Source organism: Piliocolobus tephrosceles, chromosome 17 (assembly GCF_002776525.5).
Source record: "Piliocolobus tephrosceles isolate RC106 chromosome 17, ASM277652v3, whole genome shotgun sequence".
Classification (NCBI taxonomy): Eukaryota; Metazoa; Chordata; class Mammalia; order Primates; family Cercopithecidae; genus Piliocolobus; species Piliocolobus tephrosceles.
In genome coordinates this window covers 74,395,839-74,418,018 of record NC_045450.1, presented here as the reverse complement: position 1 = coordinate 74,418,018, position 22,180 = coordinate 74,395,839, and the positions used below count along the sequence as shown (strand labels likewise).

Here is a 22,180-nt window from a genome sequence, read left to right as displayed (position 1 = left end):
GGGTTGTTGCACAAGCTTGCTTTAACAAGATTCACGCTGTTGCCAAACCCGTATAACTGATCTCCATAGAAGTCCAGTGGTCCAGCTTCTCTTGAAAAGCCAAAAGTCCTGGCAATACCAAAACCTGTTTTGTTTTGTTTTGTTTTGAATGTTTTTTGTTTTGGTTTTGGTTTTTTGAGACACAGTCTCGCTCTATCACCCCAGCTCAAGTGCAGTGGCCAGATCTCGGTTCACTGCGACCTCGCCTCAGGGGGTCAAGCAGTTCTGCCTCAGCCTCCTGAGTAGATGGGATTACAGGTGTGCACCACCACGCCCAGCTAATTTTTGTATTTTTAGTGTAGACGGGCTTTCACCATGTTGGCCAGGCTGGTCTTGAACTCCTGACCTCAGGTGATCCGCCTGGCCTCAGCCTCCTAAAGTGCTGGGATGACAGGCAGGAGCCACTGCACCTGGCCAAAACCTGTGTTTTGGAGGAGGAAGCAAGAAGGGGCAGATGTTGCAGCCCAGGCCAGATGGCTCCCCTCCTCTTCCTCCTCACCTCCTGGCCTCAGAGCAATCCCGGAGGATGAGAGAGGCTCCTCTGGTGGCCAGACACCACTGGGCTTCCTGGGGTCTAGAGGTCTAGACAGCAGCTCCGTCACATTTCCAGAGAGCTGACGCCACTGGAGGAGGCCTCCCTGCAGAATCAGAAGTTGAAGGCTGCGTATGAGGCCCGAATGGCCCGGCTAGACCCCAGCCAGGCCATGCAGAAGACATCCCTGGTGAGTGGGGGTTACAGAGGGCCTGGGGTTGCGTGGGCGCGGGGTGTGGGGGAGTCGGTCTCACTGCCTCCTTCCCCGCCCAGACCCTCTCTCTGCAGCGGCAGATGATGGAGAACCTAGTGATCGCCAAAGCCCGGGAGGAGACAGCACCCTTTCTGACCACCCGAGGGGAAACTCGGTGTGGCTTTGAGCCAAGGGCAGAGAAGGGGACAGCGAGGGGAGCGGAGGTTCCAGGGTCGGGGTACAGGGCTGAGGGGCTTCCCGCTTTGCAGAGGCATGGCCTCAGGGGAAGGTCCTCACCCCCATCCCCCAGGCTCTCTGGCTCGGCCCTCCTGGCTTGAGCGCAGGCTGCCTTCTGCCCCAGAAGCCTCACCTGCGGACAGCCCCTCATTGAGGAGGGTCCCTGTGACGTCTCGGCCTCTCGGGGTGTGGGACGGGGTTGGGAACCGAGGGCCCGCTCAGATCCGACGCTCGGCCCCTTGACTCTGCACCCAGCTCCAGAGAAAGATGGAGGAGCGCCGGCTGCGGCTCCAGGAGGCCGCCAACAGGTGGGATTCCTGCCCGCCCCTGGGGCTGCTGCGGGGAGGGCCTGGCCCTGGGACCCACCACGTGCCTTTCTCCCCAGGAGGTTTTGCAGCCAGGTCGCCTTGACCCCGGAGGAACGGGAGCAGCGGGCCCTTTACGCCGCCATCCTGGAGTACGAGCAGGACCACGTGCGTCCCCCTGGGGCCCAGCCTTTGGAGGAGGATCCCGGCGAGGGGGCGTGGCCAGAGCCGAGTGGGAGGGCCCAGTGAGGGGGCGGGGCCAGAGGCCGTGTGGGGCAGCGAGCGAGGGGGCGGGATTTAGCGAGGGGGCGAGACCAGGGGTCGTGGGGGGGGGTCCCAGCAGGGGGGCAGGGCCAGGTTCCCCTAAGGTCTCCCTCAGGTGGGGGCGGGGGCGGGGCGCGGGGCCTGCTGGCCCTGGGTTTCCTGCGCCCAGGACGCGCTCCCACAGTCTCTAGGGGCCGGCATTGGTGGGAGGTGAGGCGCGTCCGGTCGTGGCGGACCCACGGTGCTTTCCTTCAAGGCCACTTGTCCCGCAGGACTGGCCGAAGCACTGGAAGGCCAAGCTCAAGAGCAGCCCGGGGGACCTGTCACTCGTGACCAGCCTGGTCTCACACCTGCTCAGGTAGCTGGGCCTTCAGGCCCCACAGAGCCCCTGCGCACTGGCCTTGGGCGCCTCTCCCTGGTGCCAGGTGCCGGAGAGGGGCTGGACTGACACAGGGACCCTGTGCCCCGCCACGTGGACACCGCAGCTCCCTTTGCGGAGGGCGTTTCCTCGGCTTCTCTCACCTCCCCAGCGAGGGCGGGGGGCAGACTTTCCGACATTCACTGTCAGGAGGTGACGCTTGTCGCGTCTCTGAAACCGGGCGCAGCGCAGCACCTGCGGATGCCACGGGGCGGCCGGGGCTGGCCGCGTTCTCATGCCCTCCTCTCCCGCAGCCTCCCCGACCACCCGATCGCGCAGCTCCTGAGGCGGCTGCAGTGCGCCGTGTACAGCGCCCTGTACCCCGCCGTGAGCAGAGCAGCCGCGCCAGCCCCGGGCTGCTGCCCCCCGACCCCCAACCCTGGAAGCCGACGTCTGCGGTCCTCGCAGAGCCTCCATTGCATGCTGTCCCCGCCTGAGCCCAGCGCGGCCCCACGGCCCCAGGACTGCCCCCCCACGCCCCCACTCCAGCCCGGCCCCGTGGGGCCTCCCTCGCCCCTGGGGGACACCGCGTCCGGATTGCCGGACAAGGACAGCTCATTCGAGGACCTGGAGCAGTTCCTGGGGACGTCTGAGCGGCAGGGCCAGGGCCGTGGGGTGCAGCCGGAGCCCCAGCTGCAGCAGCTGAAGAGCACAGTGGAGGAGATTCATAACGCCATCGGTGAGGCCAGGCCCTCACTGGGAGAGCTGCCGCAGCTCTTCACCCCTGGTTGCTGGTCCATTTCAAGCTTGTTTGGGGAAGGGTCTGTCAGTCAGAGCCTCTGATCAGACTCATGTCCACCCAGCCTGCCTCAGCCCTTCTCATTTTGGAAATAGACTGGTAGAGACAGGGTTTCACCATGTTGGTCAAGCTGTTCTCAAAGTCCTGACCTCAGGTGATCCGCTGCCCACCTCCGCCTCCCAAAGTGCTGGGATTACAGGCGTGAGCCACTGCGCCCGGCCTAGAGTTTTCTAAGAACCAGTGAGGGCGGCCCAACAGCCCGGGCAGCCACGGCGTTCTCGTTCTGCTGCCCACACACTGAGGAACTTGGCCAGGGTCCCCACACACAGGGGTTGATTCTAAAGTCTCCCCTGGTTCCTGCGGTTTTGGGTAAAGGCGCTTTTGAGAAAAGGATCATTCTCCGGTGTTTTCTCAGGCTGCTGGCCCAACAGGGGACAGTTTCCGGTCCCAGACTCCCTGCCCTGGGCCCAGGAGGGTCGGGGGTGGGTGCAGGAGGCTTGAAGGCGGCGGAAAGAGGACCAGACAGGGCCCTCTCCCCCCTGCTCCCGGACACTGCCAGCTGGTCTGCCTCTCAGAGAGCTTGCTTGGGTGGAAGAAGGCCCCATGGCTTAGAGCCACTCGACCCAGCAGGGGAGGAACCTATGTGGACGTCCCCGGCTCTGTTCCCAGCAGACAGGCTGCTCTCGCTGACCCTTCTGGCCTTTGAAGGCCTAAACACAGCTGCCTCCAAGGACCGCTGCCTGGCGTGCATTGAGGAGCCCTTTTTCTCCCCGTTGTGGCCTCTGCTGCTGGCCCTGTACAGGTATGGACCCAGCCGTACAACCACTCGTGTGGCCTGGTGTCTCCCAGGAGGCCTGCCCTGCTCCCTGGCACTGTCTGGCCCCGCAATCTCCCCTAGCCTGTGGTTTTCCCTGAGGCCATCCTCAGGGGCTTCCAGTTTGCAGGTAGGACTGTGGGCACCCTCCCGTGCCTGGAGTCTTGCCAACCCTGGGGCTTTTTGCTTGGGATACGTAGCCAGTTTTCTCCAGGACTGAGCTCCAGCCACAGCCCTGCTTCTGTCCCCAGGGCAAGGTCCCTGGGGCACCTTAGCCTGGTCTCTCTCTGCCCCAGGAGTGTGCACCGAACCCGGGAGGCTGCCCTGAGCAGGAGCATGGAGCTCTACAGAAATGCACCCCCCACCGCCATTGGCATCCCCACCAAGCTCCTCCCCCAGAACCCTGAGGCCAAGGGGGCCACTGGCTACCCCTACTGTGCTGCGGCCCAGGAGCTTGGACTGCTGGTCCTGGAGAGCTGCCCCCAGAAGAAGCTGGAGTGCATAGGTCAGCAGGGGGAGGGGCAGGCTCCCATCCCAGTAGGTGACCTGGAGCCTGTGTCTTCACCACTGAGCTGCTCTTGTCACATGCCGGTGGGGAGGGAGGAGACCAGGACAAAAGTGGAGTCTGAGCAGTGTCCCCAGGGTCACCACAGCTCTTCCCAGCCCGGCCCACCAGGAGGTGGGCGGGTGGGTGGGCGGGGTATAAGGGGTGGCTCAGGCTGCCCCTGAAACGCTGTCTGTGGCGCAGTGCGGACCCTGCGGGTCATCTGTGTCTGTGCGGAAGACTACTGCCCCACACCGGAGGCCACACCCCAGGCCGGGCCCCAGCCCATCGCTGCAGCTGCCATGTGAGTCCCAGGAGAGTGAGGTGTGGCCAGGGAGGAAGGGTCAGCCGGCTGCACTGTAGAAGCAGGAGGGCCGTGTGGGCCCAGCCCTGGCTCCGCAGTGCAGTTTAGGGACAGCCTCACCTCGCCCAGGAGGCTTTCTGTGCCTCAGGACAGGAGGGCACAGAGATGGCGGCCAGCACGGCCAGGATGGCTCCACAGCTGCTGGGTTTGTGGAGTGAGAGGCCCCTGGCCCCAACCCACGGCCGCTGTGCCCTCCCCACAGTGGTGCCGACGACCTGCTGCCCATCCTGTCCTTCGTGGTGCTAAGGAGTGGCCTCCCTCAGCTGGTGTCGGAGTGTGCGGCCCTGGAGGAGTTCATCCACGAGGGGTAGAGCCCGGCGGGGGCAGGGCGGGGGTCTCTGTGGGAAGAGCAGGGACCTCATCCCTCAACCTAAACGGTGGTTGTCAGTGGCATCTGGGGAGGGCAGCGTGTGGCTCCGTCACAGCCACGCCTTTGGACAGCCCGTGTGGGTCTACCTGTGCAGAGTGCCTGCTGCCACATGTCCCGTGGCCCTTTGCTTAGCTCAGCCTCTCCCCAGCAGCAGGAGCTGGGGGCTGCCCCGAGCAACATCTGCCTGGGGAGGGGACAGTCAGGGGATCGAGGGGCATCCCTGGCTCTGCCGTCCAAGGACAAGCACAGAGTGGGTGGGAAAGGCCCCCGCTAGCCCAGCCGCCCTGACAGCCCCACCTGCGCACCCTCAGCACCCAGGTCCTGAACCGGGAGGGCAGACACTGCCTTCTGGAGGGCCGGGGCTGTCCTTCTGTTCCTCCAGATGACACAGCTGCCCCTGCCATCCGTGCAGGTACCTAATCGGAGAGGAGGGCTACTGCCTGACATCACTGCAGAGTGCCCTGAGCTACGTGGAGCTGCTGCCCCAGGGAGGCCTGGCCAAGTAGTAGAGCCAGACCCCAGGGCCCCTGCAGGGCCCGGCCTCGCCTCCCAGGGCCATCTCTCCTGCACCCGGAGCCACGGGATCCACTGAGGACCATCCTGGAGCCTCACGCTGCTCTGCACATGGCGGGGGCTTGTCCACTGTGGTGTGCTCTCCAGCTCTTGCCCCTTCCCCACCTCACATCTAACCCTGGAGCTTGGGGTTGGCACCTCTGCCCCAACAGAAAGGGGCTGAATCAGCTCCAGGAGGAACCAGGCCCTGCTTACCTGTGCAGGCCTCAGAGAGGCCCTGAGAAGGGAAGCTGCAGGCTCTGGTGGGTGCGGGCTCAGCGATGAGCATCTGGCTGGGTCCTGCCTAGCGCCTCACTGGGGCAGCTCCTGGGGAGCATCAGGGAAGAGGGGTCCCTGAGCCAGCCAGCGGTGGAGACGGCAGTCCAGTTTCTGTCCCCTCTGACCCCTAGAAGGGGAGTTACAGCCCCATGAACTAGTTTCTTGTCTGGATCAGGAACAAGGGCCGGCTGGGGCCTGGGGTGCAGCTGGTGGGAGGCTGTGCTGATTGCTGATGGGCAGGGACATCCCTGCGGGGTCCAGGGCTCTGAGCCCAGGACATTCCCTGCCCTTGCTCATCTTGGCTGTGGGCCATGAACATTCCGGGACCCTGGGCATCTTCTCCAGGTCCGTGCAGCCCAAGGGTCAGCCCTCTTAACTGTCACATGCTGCCCCCACCCAGCCCAAAATAAAGAGGTCACTGCTGTGCTTTGCCGTGTGGTTCCCTGAATCCCCACCCCACTGGCCAGGCAGCACAACCACCCCTGCTGCCCACGGCAGAGGCCGCTGAGGATGTGGGGGAAGGAGCCACAGCCCAGCCCCAAACCAAGCCTGGCCCCACCTCTTGAGCATCTGCCAGCCTCCAAGACCCTCTGCATAGAAGCAGGGTCCTCTTGGGGCTGTTCCTGGCCAGGCAGGTATGGGCTTCACCCTCTTGGACAGGAGAGCTCTGCAGGGCATCAGTGGGTGGGAAGGAGGGGGTGAGGCTGGGGTCCTAGGTCATCACTGGGGATCTGAGCCCAGAGCAGTCACCCGAGGGTCTTGGGAATCACCACCGTTCTGTGCATGGGGACACAAATGCTCTGAGGTGCACGGAAGGCCGCTGGGCGTGGACAGCATCTGCCAGGGGGGTGTGAGCAGATCAGGATGTAGTGTTCTTCAAGAAAGGCACCGCCAGCAGCTTGAGATGACACGAGGAGGCAGGGCTGGTGGGGTGGAGGTCCCAGCCCTAGATGCTACCAGGAGCTGGCTGTGGGGCAGTGTGACTGTCCTCGGAAACAGTCTTAAAACCAGTAGCTGTGGACGTCGGTGAGATGCTCTGTGCTTGCACCCTCAGCAGTGGCTGGTTACCCCTGAGGACCCTGTGGGGAGACAGAAGAAGTGTCTCTGGGTGGGGGCAGAGCTGGAGCACCTGCCCCAGCCCTCGATGTGAACCCCAGCTGGCCATGGTGCCTTGGAGCTTGGGTAGGGTCCCTGCTCCGGCCTCAGTGTTGGGTGTCTAGAAGATGGGATTTAAAAGCCCACTTCATGGAATGGTGGAGATGAGCTGTGTCTTGAACAAATCCTGGCGTGGGAGCACCTGCTGGCTTGGCATCAGGCCACACCTGCAGCCTGAGCACTTTGGGGGCCGGGCACGTCCTGGCTCAGCTGTCTGCCTGGCACTGAGAGCCGGCACTTTGGGGGCTGGGCACGTCCTGGCTCGGCTGTCTCCCTGGCACTGAGAGCTGGCACTTTGGGGGCTGGGCACGTCCTGGCTCGGCTGTCTCCCTGGCACTGAGAGCCGCCAGACGTGTTCAGGTGCTGCTGCTTGCCTTGCAACTTTGCCCTCTCTGAGCTTGCGGCTCCCCCATAAGACAGGAATGAATAATAGGATTCCTTTTAGAAATCCTACAAATAAAGAAAAAACTAAGAGCCCCAATTAGAAAAACAGCAGAAGCTGGCCAGGCATCGTAGCTCACACCTGTAATCCCAGCACTTTGGGAGGCCAAGGTGGGCGGATCACGAGGTCAGGAGATCGAGACCATCTTGGTTAACATGGTGAAACCATGTCTCTACTGAAAATAAAAAATTAGCGGGGTGTGGTGGCGGGCACCTGTAGTCCCAGCTACAGCTACTCGGGAGGCTGAGGCAGGAGAATGGTGTGAACCCGGGAGGCAGAGCTTGCAGTGAGCCAAGATCGCGCCTGCACTCCAGCCTGGGCGACAGAATCGTGTCTCCCTAAATTCCAGTGTTGAGATCTGAACCCCAGGACCTCAGTGGGACTGTGTTTGGAGACAGGCTCTCTACAGAGGTGATGATGTTAAAGTAGGTCACCAGGGTATCTGCTGTCTATAGTTGGGGCCAACTATCGGCTGGGACCTCAGGGCTGTCAGAACGACGACATGAGGACTGGATGGGTCTCCTGGGGCTGCCGAAACGACCACAAAATGGGTGCCTTACAACAGCAGAAATGTTCTCTCTCACCATTTTGCAGGCCTGAAGTCAAAATCAAGCTGTCAGCAGGGCTGACTCCCTCTGGAGGCTTTAGGGAAGAATTCCTTGTTCTTCACCAGAAGAATTCACCAGCTTCTGGTGGCTCTAACACAGCTTGTGTTACCTTAGCTCACGCTCCCTCGTCCCACTCTGCCTCTGTCTTTAGGCGGTCTTCTGTGCGTTCATATCTAAGTTTCCCTCTTCTCATGAGGACACCAGTCATATTGGATTTAGAGGCCATGCCAACCCAGAAAACCTCATCTTATCTTGATTCTGTCTGGAAAAACTATTCCAAAAAAGTCCCAAGAATAGGCTCCAGGTGAATGTGAATTTGCAGGTGGAAGTTTGCAGCCCAAAACCTCCGCACACGGCTGTGGCCTTTTCACGCTAGTGGCTGGGTTCTGAGGGTATGTGTTAGTCTGTCCTCATGCTGCTGTAAACAGCTGCCTGAGGCTGGGTAATTTATACAGAAAAGAGGTTTAATTGACTCACAGTTCTGCATGGCTGGGGAGGCCTCAGGAAACTTACAATCAGGGCAGAAGGCGTCTCCTCACAGAGCCACAGGAGAGACAATGAGTGCCAAGCAAAGGGGAGAACCCCTCATAAAACCATCAGATCTCGTTCCTTTCACTATCACGAGAACAGCATGGAGGAAGCTGCCCCCATGATTTAATTATCTCCACCTGGTGCTGCCTGTGACTTGTGGGATTACAATTCAAGATGAGATTTTGGGTGTGGACACAGCCAAACCATATCAGAGGCTAAATATCTCAACACAAGGCCGGGGTGTGACATGTTTATGATCTAGCCTCGGAACTCACTCCATGGGTTGAGGCAGATGCAAAAACCGGCCCAGGCCCCCGGGAGGAGATCTAGGCCCACTGCTGATGGATGGGCTGGTGCCACCAAATTCAGGAAGGACGAAGGCAGAGCAGTTACCTCTACCCTCCTCCACATCAGAAGAAGAATAAAACAAAGGAGTTGAGGCTTACAAAGTTAGCTGCCCCGAGAACTGGTGTGGACTCATGGTGGCACTGGACACCAAGGCTGGGTTCAGTAAACTGTAAGTAAAAGAGCTTCCTGTCCAGAGGTGGCCACCTAGATAGGGAGATCCACCGACTCCATTACAATTTTTTTTTTTTTTTTTTTTTTAGACAGAGTCTCCCTCTGTTGCCCAGGCTGGAGTGTAGTGGTGCGATCTTGGCTCGCTGCAACCCCAACCTCCGCCTCCCAGGTTCAAGTAATTCTCCTGCCTCAGCCTCCCAAGTAGCTGGGATAACAGACATGAGCCACCACGCCCGGCTAATTTTTGTATTTTTAATAGAGACGGGGTTTCACCATGTTGGCCAGGCTGGTCTCGAACTCCCGACCTCAGGTGATCTGCCTGCCTCGGCCTCTCAAAGTGCTAGGATTACAGGCATGAGCCACCGCGTCACGAACACAATATTTCTAAGATGCCAGCAGGGAACTACCAAGTAAAATTTACAAGAAAAAGCGGGGACCTCGCCGTCCAGGCCCAGAGAAAGTTTCAACAAACTTGGGCCTTGGTTTTGGTGGCCTGGAGAGGTGAGGGACACAGACGTGAAGGAGCAGAGCCTGTCCAAAGCGGGGGTGTGGGGTGGGGGGGGTCGCGGCTGGGACCTTCAAGGGTCTCCCTCATCCTCCTCTACTTCTGGGCAATGCGAGAAGTGCCTTTAGCACAGAACAGAGGAACCCGAGCGTCCCCGGGAAGTCGTAGCCCAGATTTAGCCTGGATGGATCTGGGGCCCAGGTCAGCTTTTAGCTTAGAGAGGGGGCGGCTTCGCCTTGCTTCAGAGACCCGCCCAGACGATGCTCTCAAGGGCGGCAATGGCAAGTGCAGGAGGAGGCCGGGAAGCGGAGCCAGCAGAAATAGAATCTGAGGTCCCCGCACCCACCTGAGGCTGCTGTTTCAGACGAGGCTGAAAGACTTGTCCTTGCGCCCACCTTCCGCGCCGCGGGCGCCTCCCGCAAGGGGATGGCCCCGCCCGACAGGGGGAGGCCCGCCCCCGGGTCCGGCCAATCCCTGCCAGGTAGTGTAGGTGGCCCCGCCCCGCAGGAACGGCTCTTCCCAGGATCCAGCCAATCCCCGTCAGGTAATGCCGGCGGCCCCACCCCACAGGGGAAGAGCCCGTGCACCTGCTTCCTCGCGGCCGAGGCGCCTGAGGCTGGGTCCCTGTCTCTCGGGGAGGAGCGGCCCAGGCACAACGTTCACTGAGTGCCTGCCATGAGCCCGCAGCCCTCGGCCCAGGGGCGTCGTGAACGATACCGGTCCCGTGAGGAGACGGGCGACGCGGTGACAGGAGGCTCTCGGGGTGCCTCGTGCAGGTGCTCGGCTGGGCGGGACGCCTCCTCCTCCCTTGCTTCCACCAGGACCCGCCCAGGCGCAGAGGCCCCGCCCCTCCTAAATTAGCCAGAGGCGGGGCCTTGCCAAGCCCCGCCCCTAGCGTCACGGCCGCGGACCCCGGGCGGAGCCGGCTCCCGGCGGAAGCGCGCGGCGCGCGGGGAGGCCCGAATTGAGCGGCGGCGGCTGGAGACCGCTGGGGACAGACAGGTAGCGCCGTCACCCGCGGGGTCCGCAGCTTTGTCTGACGGGCGAAGGGGCTCTGGTCGGGAGAGGGCTCAACGGGCGGAAGCGCGTGTCTAGAGAAGGGTGCGGTCGATAACCAGGGGTGCCCCTGGAAAGCCGAGGTACCCAGGCTAGAGGGAGGGGCTGGAGGTGCGGGGGCGCCCACTGGAGGGACCTGGATCGTTGGGTGGGCGGACAGCTGATGGGGCCGAGGTCTCCAGGGTAGGGGGTGCCGAAGGTACCAGGGGCGCCCAGCCGGTGGGGGCGGGGTCTCCAGGCTCGAGGGGTGCTGGGGACGCTGGGTGGGGGCTCGGGGAGAGAGCGGCTGGCGGGGCGCGGCCGTAGGTCCCTGACCCCCGCCCCCCGCAGGATGGGCAGCAGCTCGCTGTCCGAGGACTACCGCCTGTGCCTGGAGCGCGAGCTGCGACGGGGCCGCGCGGGCGTGTGCGGGGACCCCTCGCTGCGCGCGGTGCTCTGGCAGATCCTGGTGGAGGACTTCGACCTGCACGGGGCGCTGCAGGACGACGCGCTGGCGCTGTTCACCGACGGGCTGTGGGGCCGCGCCGACCTGGCGCCCGCGCTACGCGGCCTGGCCCGCGCCTTCGAGCTGCTGGAACTCGCCGCAGTGCACCTGTACCTGCTGCCCTGGAGGAAGGAGTTCACCACCATCAAGGTAGGCGCCAGGTCAGGAGGAGCGCGCCCCTCGTCCTGGCCTGCGGGTCGCGGGGCCGTCGACCATGGGGGACCACGCCTTTCGAGGGAGAGGTATCCTCAGTGCCCGGTGGGCTTCTCAAGGCTCCGAGCGCCTAGGGCTGAGATCATGGGGTGGGCGAGGGCAGGCTGGGTGCTGCCTACGGGGTCCTGCCCTGAGAGCTTGCGTCAGTGTCTTCCCTAAGAGGCCTCGCGGCCCCAGTTGCCATGGAAATATGAGGACAGGGGCACAGAAGGGACTTGAGGTCCCGTGGTCATCCTAGTTCCTCTAGGATATGGGCCAATCCCATTTGCAGAGGAGGACAGCAGATGGGTGCATCCCTGTGAAGTCTCAGGGCTGGCACAGACCTAGTGAACTCCTCGGCCTGGGGCCGGAGGCTGTGCCCTAGGGCTGGCCTGGCCCCTCTAGGTGAGCTCCTGGCGGCAGGAGGGGGCAGGGTCGCCGGGAGCTCTGAGCTAATTCGGAAGAGTAGGAAGCAGATGACGTTACTGCGCACGTGGGCGAGCTACGCCTCCGCCGGTTGCCATGGCAGCGGCCGTCTCTCCGCGGCTCCCTGGGGACACCTGCTGGTCGGAGGGGCCAGGACTCTCATTCATGAGACGGACAGGCCCGCCCTTGAGGCCTCCCAGCGGGGCAGGGCAGGGGAATAACCCGCTTCAGTGCTGGGCAGCCCTGGTTTGGACCTAGTCTTGCTGCCTCCTGGCCGGGAGGCCTTGGCCAAGTTAGCTAATCTCGGCCCCTTTCCTCCCCTGAGACAGAGACACAAGAACAGTCTAGTTCATGGGGCCAGAGGAATGAATCGAAGCCCCGAGCTGAGTGCTGCAGGCCCTGGGTGCTCCACACGTGGGCCGTGTCATGCCATTAGATGCTGGGAGTGCCTGAGTGAGGGAATTTTAGAGTCAGGAGACGCTCGCAGTGATTGTCCTGAGGTTCCTTTAGTTCTTCACTTAACTGTAGGCTAGAAAGCACTCACCCTTGGCCGGGCGCAGTGGCTCACGCCTGTAATCCCAGCACTTTGGGAGGCTGAGGTGGGCGGATCGCGAGGTCAGGGGTTCGAGACCAGCCTAACCAACATGGTGAAACCCCCATCTCTATTAAAAAATACAAAAATTAGCCAGGCGCGGTGGCTCACGCCTGTAATCCCAGCACTTTGGGAGGCCGAGACAGGCGGATCACGAGGTCAGGAGATTGAGACCATCCTGGCCAACATGGTGAAATCCCATCTCTACTAAAAATACAAAAAGAAATTAGCCAGGCGTGGTGGCAGGCACCTGTAGTCCCAGCTACACAGGAGGCTGAGGCAGGAGAATGGCGTGAACCCCGGAGCCAGAGCTTGCACTGAGCAGAGATCGTGCCACTGCACTCCAGCCTGGGCGACAGAGCGAGACTCCGTCTCAAAAAAAAAAAAAAAAAGAAATTAGCTGGGTGCGGTGGTGTACACCTGTAACTCCAGCTACTCAGGAGGCTGAGGCAGGAGAATCCCTTGAACCTGGGAGGTGGAGGCTGCAGTGAGCCAAGATTGTGCCATTGCACTCCAGCCTGGTGACAGAGCGAGACTCCGTCTCAAAGAAACAAAAGAAAGCACTCACCCTTCTGCTATCCCATGGCTGTCAGCCCAGTGCACGGACAGCCTCTGTAGAGCTCTGAAAACAGATGTTGCACCCCCGTGGTGGAATACCACATAGCAGGGGGAATGAATGCTAGAGCTTCCGTCCTGCTCTTCTAGAATGGAAAAGAACAAAGTTCAGAACAACACGTTTAACAGGCTACCTGTCTAGCTTTGGTTAGAAACCTTACAAAGAAAAGAGGTGGAAAAAAAAGGGGGTGGGCTACCTCATAAGAGGGGCAAACAAAATCTGTATGGGCAAATACATTCAAAACTGATTAGGCCATCTCCAGGGGTGAAGGGAGTGGTGGGAACCCAGAACAGTGGAATTTCTCAGTAAGCTCTTTATTTTGTTCTGATTCGTGAGCCAGGTTAATGTATTAGTTGTTTTTTCCATTAAATTTTAAGAAATTCGGCCGGGCATGGTGGCTCACACCTGTAATTCCAGCACTTGGGAGGCCAAGGCGGGGGGATCATGAGGTTAAGAGATTAAGACCTTCCTGGTCAACATGGTGAAACCCCGTCTGTACTAAATATACAAAAATTAGCGGGGCATGGTGGCGTGCACCTGTAGTCCCAGCTACTGGGGAGGCTGAGGCAGGAGGATTGCTTGAACCTGGGAGGCAGAGGTTGTAATGAGCCGAGATTGCACCACTGCACTCCAGACAGTGCAGCAGTGGTCTGCACTTTTGAGACTCTGTCTCGGAAAAAAAAAAAAAAAAAAAAAAGAAATTCTCGTGTTTGGGCCTGGCCCAGACTGGCTAAGCCTAGTCTCTGGGGTTGGGCCTGAGCATCAAAAGCTGCCAAGGCCTGAGCCGACAGATCCCGGACCCACACTGTATCCTAGGGTCCGGCCTATGGGAGGGTGGGCAGCACTGACCGGGCCACTCCCTTGCAGACATTCTCCGGGGGCTACGTGCACGTGCTGAAGGGTGTGCTCTCAGATGACCTCCTCCTGAAGAGCTTCCAGAAGATGGGCTACGTGCGCAGGGACAGCCACCGGCTCATGGTGACCGCCCTGCCCCCCGCCTGCCAGCTGGTGCAGGTGGCCCTGGGCTGCTTCGCTCTCCGGCTGGAGTGTGAAATCCTGGGCGAGGTGCTGGCCCAGCTGGGCACCAGTGTACTACCAGCTGAGGAGCTGCTGCAGGCACGGCGTGCCAGCGGGGACGTGGCCTCCTGTGTGGCCTGGCTGCAGCAGCGGCTGGCCCAGGATGAGGAGCCTCCACCCCTGCCCCCCCGAGGCTCCCCTGCTGCTTACAGGGCCCCACTGGACTTGTATCGGGACCTGCAGGAGGACGAGGGGTCGGAGGACGCCAGCCTGTATGAGGAGCCGTCACCAGGCCCTGACTCACCCTCGGCGGAGGTGGCCTACAGGCCACCACTGTGGGAGCAGAGTGCCAAACTATGGGGCACTGGGGGCCGGACCTGGGAGCCCCCAGCTGAGGAGCTGCCGCAGGCCAGCAGCCCACCCTATGGGGCCTTGGAGGAGGGGCTAGAACCAGAACCCTCCGCCTTCTCCTTCCTCTCTCTGCACCGTGAGCTGAGTAGGCCTGGCGACCTGGCCACCCCTGAAAGCTCTGCAGGGGCCAGCCCGAGGCGTATTCGGGCAGAGGGGGTACCAGCCTCAGCCTACAGGTCTGTCTCTGAGCCCCCAGGCTACCAGGCACACAGCTGCCTGTCCCCTGGCGCCCTGCCCACCCTCTGCTGTGACACCTGTCGCCAGCTGCATGCTGCCCACTGTGCAGCCCTGCCTGCCTGCCGCCCGGGCCACTCGCTGCGTGTGCTGCTTGGCGACGCCCAGCGGCGCTTGTGGCTGCAGCGTGCACAGATGGACACTCTGCTCTACAGCAGTCCTGGAGCCCGGCCCTAGGCCAGCGGGGCCCCAGGTCAAGGGCTCTTGGGAGACAGCTCCCGTGGTGCTTTTCTCTTTGCTGGCGAGGGGACTGGGCCTCTGGTTGCCTTGTCCCTGGGGGAGCTCTGAGCACAGCAGGGGGTGGAAGAGTCCAGGCCAACCCCTGCTGGCGGTGGGACTCTGTACATGGAAAGCTCCGAGGGCAGCAGGCCTAAGCTGGCCAGCAGGAGCCTTTCCACATTTCCCCGCCCTCGGAACCCAGACGCATGCCCACATGTGCTGGGTAGGGGGATCCAGCCTGTTCCAGCCAGTGCCTGAACCTGTCTCTGAGAAGGACACTGTGCCTGGGGCCCACTCCCTGCAGGATAGGGCTCAGGACTTGGTCCTCCACACGTCCCAGGGATTCTCCACACGGGTGTCCTCAAGGGCCTGTTGGTGACACCGAGGTCCCCCCGCCAAGCTCTGCTGGGGCCGATCTGGGGGGCTCTGCCGGGTGCATGGCCGACCTGGCTTCAGGGACCCCAGCCCTCCCCTTGGGTGGCTCAGCAGCTGGGCCCACAGAAAGGAAAGGACCTGACCTCAAACCAGATGTGGAGGTGCCCGAGAGCCGCAGGAACGGGCAGCAGACAGCTGGGAAGGCCTGAGCGTCCCTGCTGCTGGGCGGAGGGGCTGTAGGCAGGACACCCAGGCGGCTGGGTCTTGGTCAGTCCAGTGGTAACGATGCCCCTCCCCTCCCCTTGGGTGCAGCCCACAGGCTAGAGAGGAGATGGCTCTGCCCTAACCTCGGGTCTGGAGAGGGAGGGGGCAGGGTGCATCCACTGAAGCTGAGCCTGCTCTCCCCACCCTCCTCCCCACCCTTTCCTCCGCAGCACACTCAGAGGGATGGTCAGCATCAGAGCACATTAAACGCTGGTGAAACCATGTCTGTTAAGAAAGCTTTTATCCAACAAGAGCCTAGTTTTGCTCCGCATCTGAGCCATGAGCCCCCGTTGGGGCCTCCGTGGGGAGCAGGGATATAGCTCAGCCCCCAGCCCAGGGCTCTTGGTGGTCTTGGGGCATCCTCAATTGTGGCTCCCACCCCACACCTTGTCCCTCTTGTCCTCATCTGGAGTCCTGCCAGGTCCACCTGGGGTCACCACAGCCAAACCATGCACGGGGCAGCCCTGGGCCACTGAGGGGGGATACGAAGGTCTTCTGGGCCCGCTGATCCCAGGCCAGCATCCACCACAACTCGACGACAGCGGGGGGACTGCAGCCGCCACTCCTCCCAAGAAGCAGTGGTCCCATGCTTCCAGTACAGCGAGGAGAACCGCAGGAGACCCCTCAGTGGTCCCACGTTTCCAACACAGCAGGACCCCTGCGGCCACAGGTGGGGCCGCCAGACCCACCCTTCCAGGGTGCACGGGCTGGAAGCCCCCACCCCCCGTCACCCTGCATTCATGCCCTGCCTGTTTGGGGGCAGTAGTGGGTTCAGGGCACACAGTGGGAGGAAGTCAGTGGAGGAAGTCAAGGGGATGAGCTGGGTCCCAGGCACCTCGTCAGCTCCTACTAGCACCCTTCACAGACACCGCCGCCCGAAGACATGGTGTGGGAATACAGGCATATGCCAGGCCCACCGTCAGGGTTTACAGCGCTTGCTCTGGCCTTCAGAGGTGGCCGCGGCGGCCCGCTTGTTGCGGTGATGGGGAAAGGTGGGCATGAGCTCCGGCTCACAGGCTGCAGGGAGAAGGGTAGCTCAGTGCTGGGCGGGGCAGGGACCCAGATAAGGGAAGCAGGCCCAGGTCTGAGTCCAGCTCTGCCTCTGGACCTGGCCCTCGGCTGTCTGCGCCTCCACATGCCCCTGTCCTCTTACCCTAGAAAGGGGGTGCCATCAGTGAGGGCACCAGGCCAATTCTCCACCACCCACTCCCGGCAAAACGGGCTCCCAGCCGTTTTCGCTCCCTGCAGAGCAAGTCTGAGGAACCCTGGACACTCACGTAGGGGTTTCTCCTTGAAGTAGGAGCTCTCCAGACAGTCCCCGGCCGTTGCCCTGGAGGAGGCAGCCTGCATTAGTGCGACTCGTGAGTCCGGCTTCCTCATCTCCCACCCAGCTGAGCAGCTGTGATTCAAGTTCTTAAAGGAAGCCTGGTGGCCAGAAACCGCTCTGAGCGGCTGTGCCTGGGGAGGGGCCTCTCTGCTGCAGTGAGGCTGGGCTCTGGGAAACGGTCTCGACAGTGTGGGTGGTGGGGGTCCCTGCCCCCCATGCAGAGACAGCACCTTTTCTTGGGGTCGTACATGAACAGGAAGTGCAGCAGACGCAGACCGGCCTCCGACAGCCACGGGAATTTGTGCTTCAGGTTGTTGTAGGGCTGCTTCCGGAGGCTGTACTGGCCGACCAGCGGCAGCTTGGAAAAGCCCTATAGGAGGCAGGAGCTGAGGCACAGAGGGCGTGGGCACGGGCAGGGGGCTGCCGGTCTGCCCAGGACACCCACCGGCCAGATGTTCTCACTGGGTGTCCCCAGCAGCTGCACGATCAAGTCGATCTGGTGGATCTCGGAAGTGCCAGGGAGCAGGGGCTTGTGGGCCAGCAGCTCGGCCAGGATGCAGCCTACGGCCCTGCAGAGAACAGTGGACCTCGCTGCGGCCAGACCTCTGCTGACCCCGCCAGCGTGAGGCACGCTGGATCAGGGACACGGTGAAGGATAAAGGACAGGCAGGGACCACTGGCTCCCCTCCCGGGCCCTGCAGGCCTCCGGGTGACAAGGGCAGGGGCAGGCGTGCCTCCTGCAGACCTCTGTGCTCCACAGCAAGCTAAGTTCTCACACCTCCTCCTGGGTTCCCAGGCTCAGGCCCACCTCCCTGGGAGTGGGAGGCTGGCAAAGACCCCACTGCAGTCCTGCCCCTCCCCTGAGGCTGAGCTCAGGAACCAGGTGCCCCAGCTCCCGTCCCAGCCCTACCGGAGGCCCCGGGAGCAGTAACCGCTCCTCACCACATGTCAATGCTGGTGGTCTGCGTGGTGGTTCCCAACAGCAGTTCGGGGGCTCGGTACCTGCACAAAGCAGCACCCACCTCAGTACAGCCGGCTCCTCTCCCCCAGCCCAAGCCTCCACAGGACACAGCCTCCCTGAGAGCCTGTGGTGACCTGGAAACCTGTCCCAACTGGGACCACCCTCTGCCCCAAGCCCTGCAGATCTAGGTGGCGCACACAGCAACGGCTGCCGGTGGCAGCACGTGCAGCGGCATCCTGAGTCGCAGGGACCACAGACCCTCGGCACACAGCCACACCAGCCACCACCAACCTGTTCTCAGATGGGGACTACACGACATGTGGTGTCCTGACCTGTGTCTGACCAACTCTGATGTTCAGCCCTTGCTAAGCATGACCCTGTTTGGCTGAAAGTATCCAAGAGGAAGAACCAGGGAAAGCATGCAAGCTGCCCATCCTTCAGTCTGTGAAGTGGCCTTCCCTCCAGACATGGTTTCCTGGCCACAGTGTGTTTCTGGCTCTCAGGGCGAGGTGTATGTCAGCTAGGCAGGTCCCTTGACGCCACTGAGCCGGGCTCTCACCATTTTGTGGGACAGCCCTGCTGTGTCCTGGAGGCTGTCCTAGACCCAGCGTTTATGAGTTTGCACAAACCCTACAGCTTAACATTCCCAAGGTCATTTGCAGCTTCAGCCTGACGTCGCAAGGAGCCCTCCACCAGGCAGGCCTGGTCCCCAGGGGCCACCACGCTTCAGAAGGACTCACCAGAGAGTGACCACCTTGGGGGTCATTGGCTTTACTGGGACACCGTAGGCCCGGGCCAAGCCGAAATCCGCTGCAGCAGAAAGGGGAGCGTGTGTCACCAAGTGAGGGCTCACAATCTAGGGACAGGGCCTGGCACAAGTTGCACCCACCTGTCTTCACACAGCCCTTGTCAGTCATGAGCAAGTTGGAAACCTTCAGGTCCCTGTGATAGAAAAATAGTGACAGGTGGTTCCCAGAGGGTGAGAGCCACCGGGGGGATGAGACCTCCCCCATGGCACTGATGCCACACCAGAGGGCGAGGGCCACCGGAGGATGAGACCTCCCCCATGGCACTGATGCCACACCAGAGGGTGAGGGTCACCGGGGGATAAGACCTCTCCCACAGCATTGATGTCCATAGACTCACTGCACGTTTCCTCATGTTTGGGCTTTTTAGTATCTTTTTTTTTTGAGGCAGAGTCTCATACTGTTGCCCAGGCTGGAGTGCAGTGGCGCGATCTCGGCTCACTGCAAGCTCCACCTCCTGGGTTCATGCCATTCTCCTGCCTCAGCCTCCTGAGCGGCTGAGACTACAGGCACCCACCACCAAGCCCGGCTAATTTTTTTTTATTTTTTTATTTTTAGTAGAGACAGGGTTTCACCATGTTAGCCAGGATGGTCTCAATCTCCTGACCTCGTGATCCACCCGCCTTGGCCTCCCAAAGTGCTGGGATTACAGGCCTGGTGATGCCTGGCCTAGTATCTTTATTATTATTTTTTCATGAACCCATACATGCTCTTAATGTTTGAGCCTTTTAAAAATGGGAGTGCATGGCCAGGCACGGTGGCTCCCACCTGTAATCCCAGCACTTTGGGAGGCCCAGGTGGGTGGCTCACTTGAGCCCAGGTGTTTGAGACCAGCCTAGGCAACACAGAGAGACCCGTTCTCTGTTTTAGAATAAAACACAAATGGAGTGCAAGCAGTGGGCAGGCTGCTGCAGCTGGAAACCCTTGAGCTTTTAGTAACTTTCCATAGGAGGCAGCAGAGTCAGGCCTCAGCCGAATCTGTGCTTCCGACTCTGGCAAGCTGTCACCCACCTGTGGATGATAAAGTTCCTGTGCAGATACTGGAGGCCCCGTAGCACCTGCAGCACGATGCACTTGACCTGTGTAGAGGGTCAGAGGTGCCAGTCAGGCTGAGCCTGCAGGGAAGCCCAGCCGAGCCCTGCCACACCCACACTGGCCAGCAGGACTGGCAGTCACAACAGCCCAGGAAACCAGTGCCCTCACAAGGCTCTCGGCCCCGGGGCTGCATGCTCCCAGCAGATGCCCCCACCACAGGAATTCTACCTCATTGAAGCTCACTGACACACTGGGAGGTGGAGGCAGAGGCATCAGCAGCTCTGCAAGTCCCCAGGTGGCCCTGTTTTGTTACAAATGTGCACCACATGGTGCGCCACCACCATGAAGCCCATTCCCCCACCCCAGGCCCTCTGCCACGCACTTGGGCCTCCGAGAAGGGTGTTGGCATATTCTCCAGGAGGCTGGCCAGGTCCTGCTCACAGTAACCCATCACCAGGAAGATGCTAGAAGAAACAGAAGATGCATACCACCCTCCGGCCTTCTCCTAAGGGGTCAAAGTGGACCCTCCCCTGCTGCAGGAGGGGACACGGGCAGGACAACCTGTGTCCACCTCTGACAATGGGCTGAGCCAGGCAGTGAGGTGGGGCCATCTCTTCTCTGACAACCTCATGCCCAGGGACACTCAGTCCTCACTCTGTGCAACACCTCTAGCCCAAGATACATGCTCCCTGGGGCCCGATGCACGGAGCAGGAGACCGCGTACCTCTCCAGGTGGTTCCCCACAACCACCTCCTTCAGCTCCACGATGTTGGGGTGACGCAGGCGGAGCAGCAGCGTGATCTCCCGCAGGCTGCTAATGGGGATGCCTGGGGAGGGAGGCGGCCTCAGTGAACCCCACCCCAGTGATGACGGGGACGCCCCAACCCCAGCCACTCCCGGGGCTTCATGAACACCTGATGCCAGTCGCTGCAGCCGTCCCCACCTGAGGGAGGATCCGGGCGACCCCAATAAGCACTTTTAACTCTTTCTTGACCAAATAGGCACCAGCACCTCTCTAGCCACCGTGGGTATCTGTCTGGGGGTGGCAGGGCCCTGCCTACGCAGGCAGGTGCTGGGGGTGGAGGGGACAGCAGAGCTGAGCCTGCAGTGAGGGGGGCCCACCCGACAGGAGGGGGAGGAGAGGATGGAGACCGCAGAGCCCTCCTGGCAGACAGCTGAGGCTGCGTGTGGACCTGGGGGTGACGCGCTGGGCCACACCAGAACCCGCCCAGAGGATGGCCCCCTACAGCCACCGTGCAGTCGCTCTGAGGAAACTTCAGGTAACTCACACCTTTCTGCCTCCTCCCAGTGTGGGGTCCCAGCACCCCATCTTCCTGCTCACCATCCTTCTCCTTGTCCATCCGTACCTTCTTCAGCGCGACAATCTCATCTGTCTGGGTGTCCCGGGCCCGATCTGCAATGGAAACGCGTCGGTGACGACCTCCATCGATGCCCCTCGTCGGCCCCTAGTGCTGCACAGGAACCTCTCCGTGAGCCACAGGGGTCCCCGTTCTTTCCTCTGACAACCTCCTGCCCGTGACACTCAATCCTCACTCTGTGCAACACTTCTAGCCCAAGACACCTGCTCCCTGGGGGGTTTCCTCATTTGAACTGCGCAGGGGGTGCCCAGCTTTGCTCTGTGCTTGACCCTGGCCTCCAGCCACTCAGTTCTGTGGCTCCAGGCTCTCCCTGTGCGCCTCCTCAGCACGCAGATCACAGCTTTGAGCTCTTGTGATGTCCTAAAAGTAAGGTACTCTATGCAGAAAAAGTGAACCGTATTTTGTGTGAAGATGGCTCTACACAACACCGTGCCAATGTGTGCAGCTTCCAGAATGATCTACGCCAATTTCACAGCTGTTATGAGCTTCAGTTGTGTGTGGTGGTTTTGGTTTTTTTGAGACAGGGTCTCCCTCTGTTGCCAAGGCTGGAGTGCAGTGGCGCGATCACAGCTCACTACAGCCTCAAACTCCTAGGCTTCGCCGGGTGCAGTGGCTCACACCTGTAATCCCAGTGCTTTGGGAGGCTGAGGCAGAGGATCATTTGAGCCCAGAAGTTCAAGACCAGCCTGGGCAACATAGGGAGATCCCATCTCTACCAAAAATCAAAAAATCAGCCAGGTGTGATTCTGTACTCTTGTGGTCCCAGATACTCAGGAGGCTGAGGTGGGAGGATCACTTGAGCCTGGGAGATCAAGGCTGCAGTGAGCTGTGATGATGCCACTGCACTCCAGCCTGGGCAACAGAGCAAAATCCATCTCAAAAACAAACAAAAAGAAAAACCACCTGGGCACAGGTGACCCCTCCAGAGTTGCTGAGGTTACAGACATGAGCGTCGTGTGCAGCTCCTGCTGCTTCTGGGAAGTTCTGTATTTTATTTCTCTGACAGTTCTACTGTCACTGCACTACTCTGCAGTGACACATTTGGCTTATGGGCATTAGCAACTGGATGCATCCGTTTATCCAGAAATGGTATAACATTTGTGATAACTACACCAGGAATTAAAGTTGCCAACAAGCTTCTACCCTGGTTTAGAGCACAGGGTCTGAGTCCCATCCAGCCCAACGCAGCTGCTGCTCCGACAGTCTCGTCCCACACTGTCACAGCCACGAGCTGCGGCTACACGCTCTGGACACTCACACACAATGCCGTAGGTACCCTCTCCAATGCGGTTCAGCTTCTCAAACTCCTTCACACTCCGGCATCGTCCCAGCTGAAAAAGAAGGGTGTTGCCAGTGTGGAAATTTGGTAGCTGTTG

General features: G+C 61.0%; 3 protein-coding genes across 10 annotated transcripts in view; 2 read left to right on the top strand and 1 right to left on the bottom strand.

Annotated features, from left to right (window-relative positions):
* Positions 1-6,077, top strand: part of VPS9D1 (VPS9 domain containing 1) — a 20,167-nt gene extending 14,090 nt beyond the window's left edge. The window contains exons 3-13 of the mRNA XM_023228942.3: positions 620-761; positions 845-907; positions 1,257-1,309; positions 1,387-1,474; positions 1,843-1,928; positions 2,243-2,667; positions 3,400-3,529; positions 3,838-4,046; positions 4,290-4,389; positions 4,652-4,756; positions 5,232-6,077. Coding sequence (XP_023084710.1) covers positions 620-761; positions 845-907; positions 1,257-1,309; positions 1,387-1,474; positions 1,843-1,928; positions 2,243-2,667; positions 3,400-3,529; positions 3,838-4,046; positions 4,290-4,389; positions 4,652-4,756; positions 5,232-5,325 — 1,495 coding nt within the window. The 3' untranslated portion in view covers positions 5,326-6,077. The remainder of the gene's footprint in view (positions 1-619; positions 762-844; positions 908-1,256; positions 1,310-1,386; positions 1,475-1,842; positions 1,929-2,242; positions 2,668-3,399; positions 3,530-3,837; positions 4,047-4,289; positions 4,390-4,651; positions 4,757-5,231) is intronic.
* Positions 6,078-10,278: 4,201 nt separating this feature from the next.
* Positions 10,279-15,518, top strand: SPATA2L (spermatogenesis associated 2 like). Its single transcript, XM_023228970.1, has 3 exons — positions 10,279-10,412; positions 10,797-11,100; positions 13,644-15,518. The coding sequence occupies exons 2-3, from the start codon at positions 10,798-10,800 to the stop codon at positions 14,613-14,615; spliced, it is 1,275 nt and encodes a 424-aa protein (XP_023084738.1). The 5' UTR covers positions 10,279-10,412; position 10,797; the 3' UTR covers positions 14,616-15,518.
* Positions 15,514-22,180, bottom strand: part of CDK10 (cyclin dependent kinase 10) — a 14,588-nt gene continuing 7,921 nt past the window's right edge. For 2 of the 8 annotated variants that reach the window (XM_026447384.2, XM_026447387.2), the window contains exons 2-13: positions 22,063-22,135; positions 20,768-20,839; positions 20,150-20,252; positions 19,808-19,889; positions 19,402-19,469; positions 18,474-18,526; positions 18,325-18,394; positions 17,566-17,625; positions 17,069-17,192; positions 16,854-16,993; positions 16,574-16,626; positions 15,514-16,313 (exon numbers count right to left, since the gene is read on the bottom strand). In XM_026447384.2, the coding sequence (XP_026303169.1) occupies positions 16,216-16,313; positions 16,574-16,626; positions 16,854-16,993; positions 17,069-17,192; positions 17,566-17,625; positions 18,325-18,394; positions 18,474-18,526; positions 19,402-19,469; positions 19,808-19,889; positions 20,150-20,252; positions 20,768-20,839; positions 22,063-22,135 (996 nt within the window). In that variant the 3' untranslated portion in view covers positions 15,514-16,215. Of the gene's footprint in view, positions 16,314-16,573; positions 16,627-16,853; positions 16,994-17,068; positions 17,193-17,565; positions 17,626-18,324; positions 18,395-18,473; positions 18,527-19,401; positions 19,470-19,807; positions 19,890-20,149; positions 20,253-20,767; positions 20,840-22,062; positions 22,175-22,180 lie in introns of all 8 variants that reach the window. The other 6 variants (XM_026447385.2, XM_026447389.2, XM_026447383.2 and 3 more) reach the window with 5 other exon arrangements.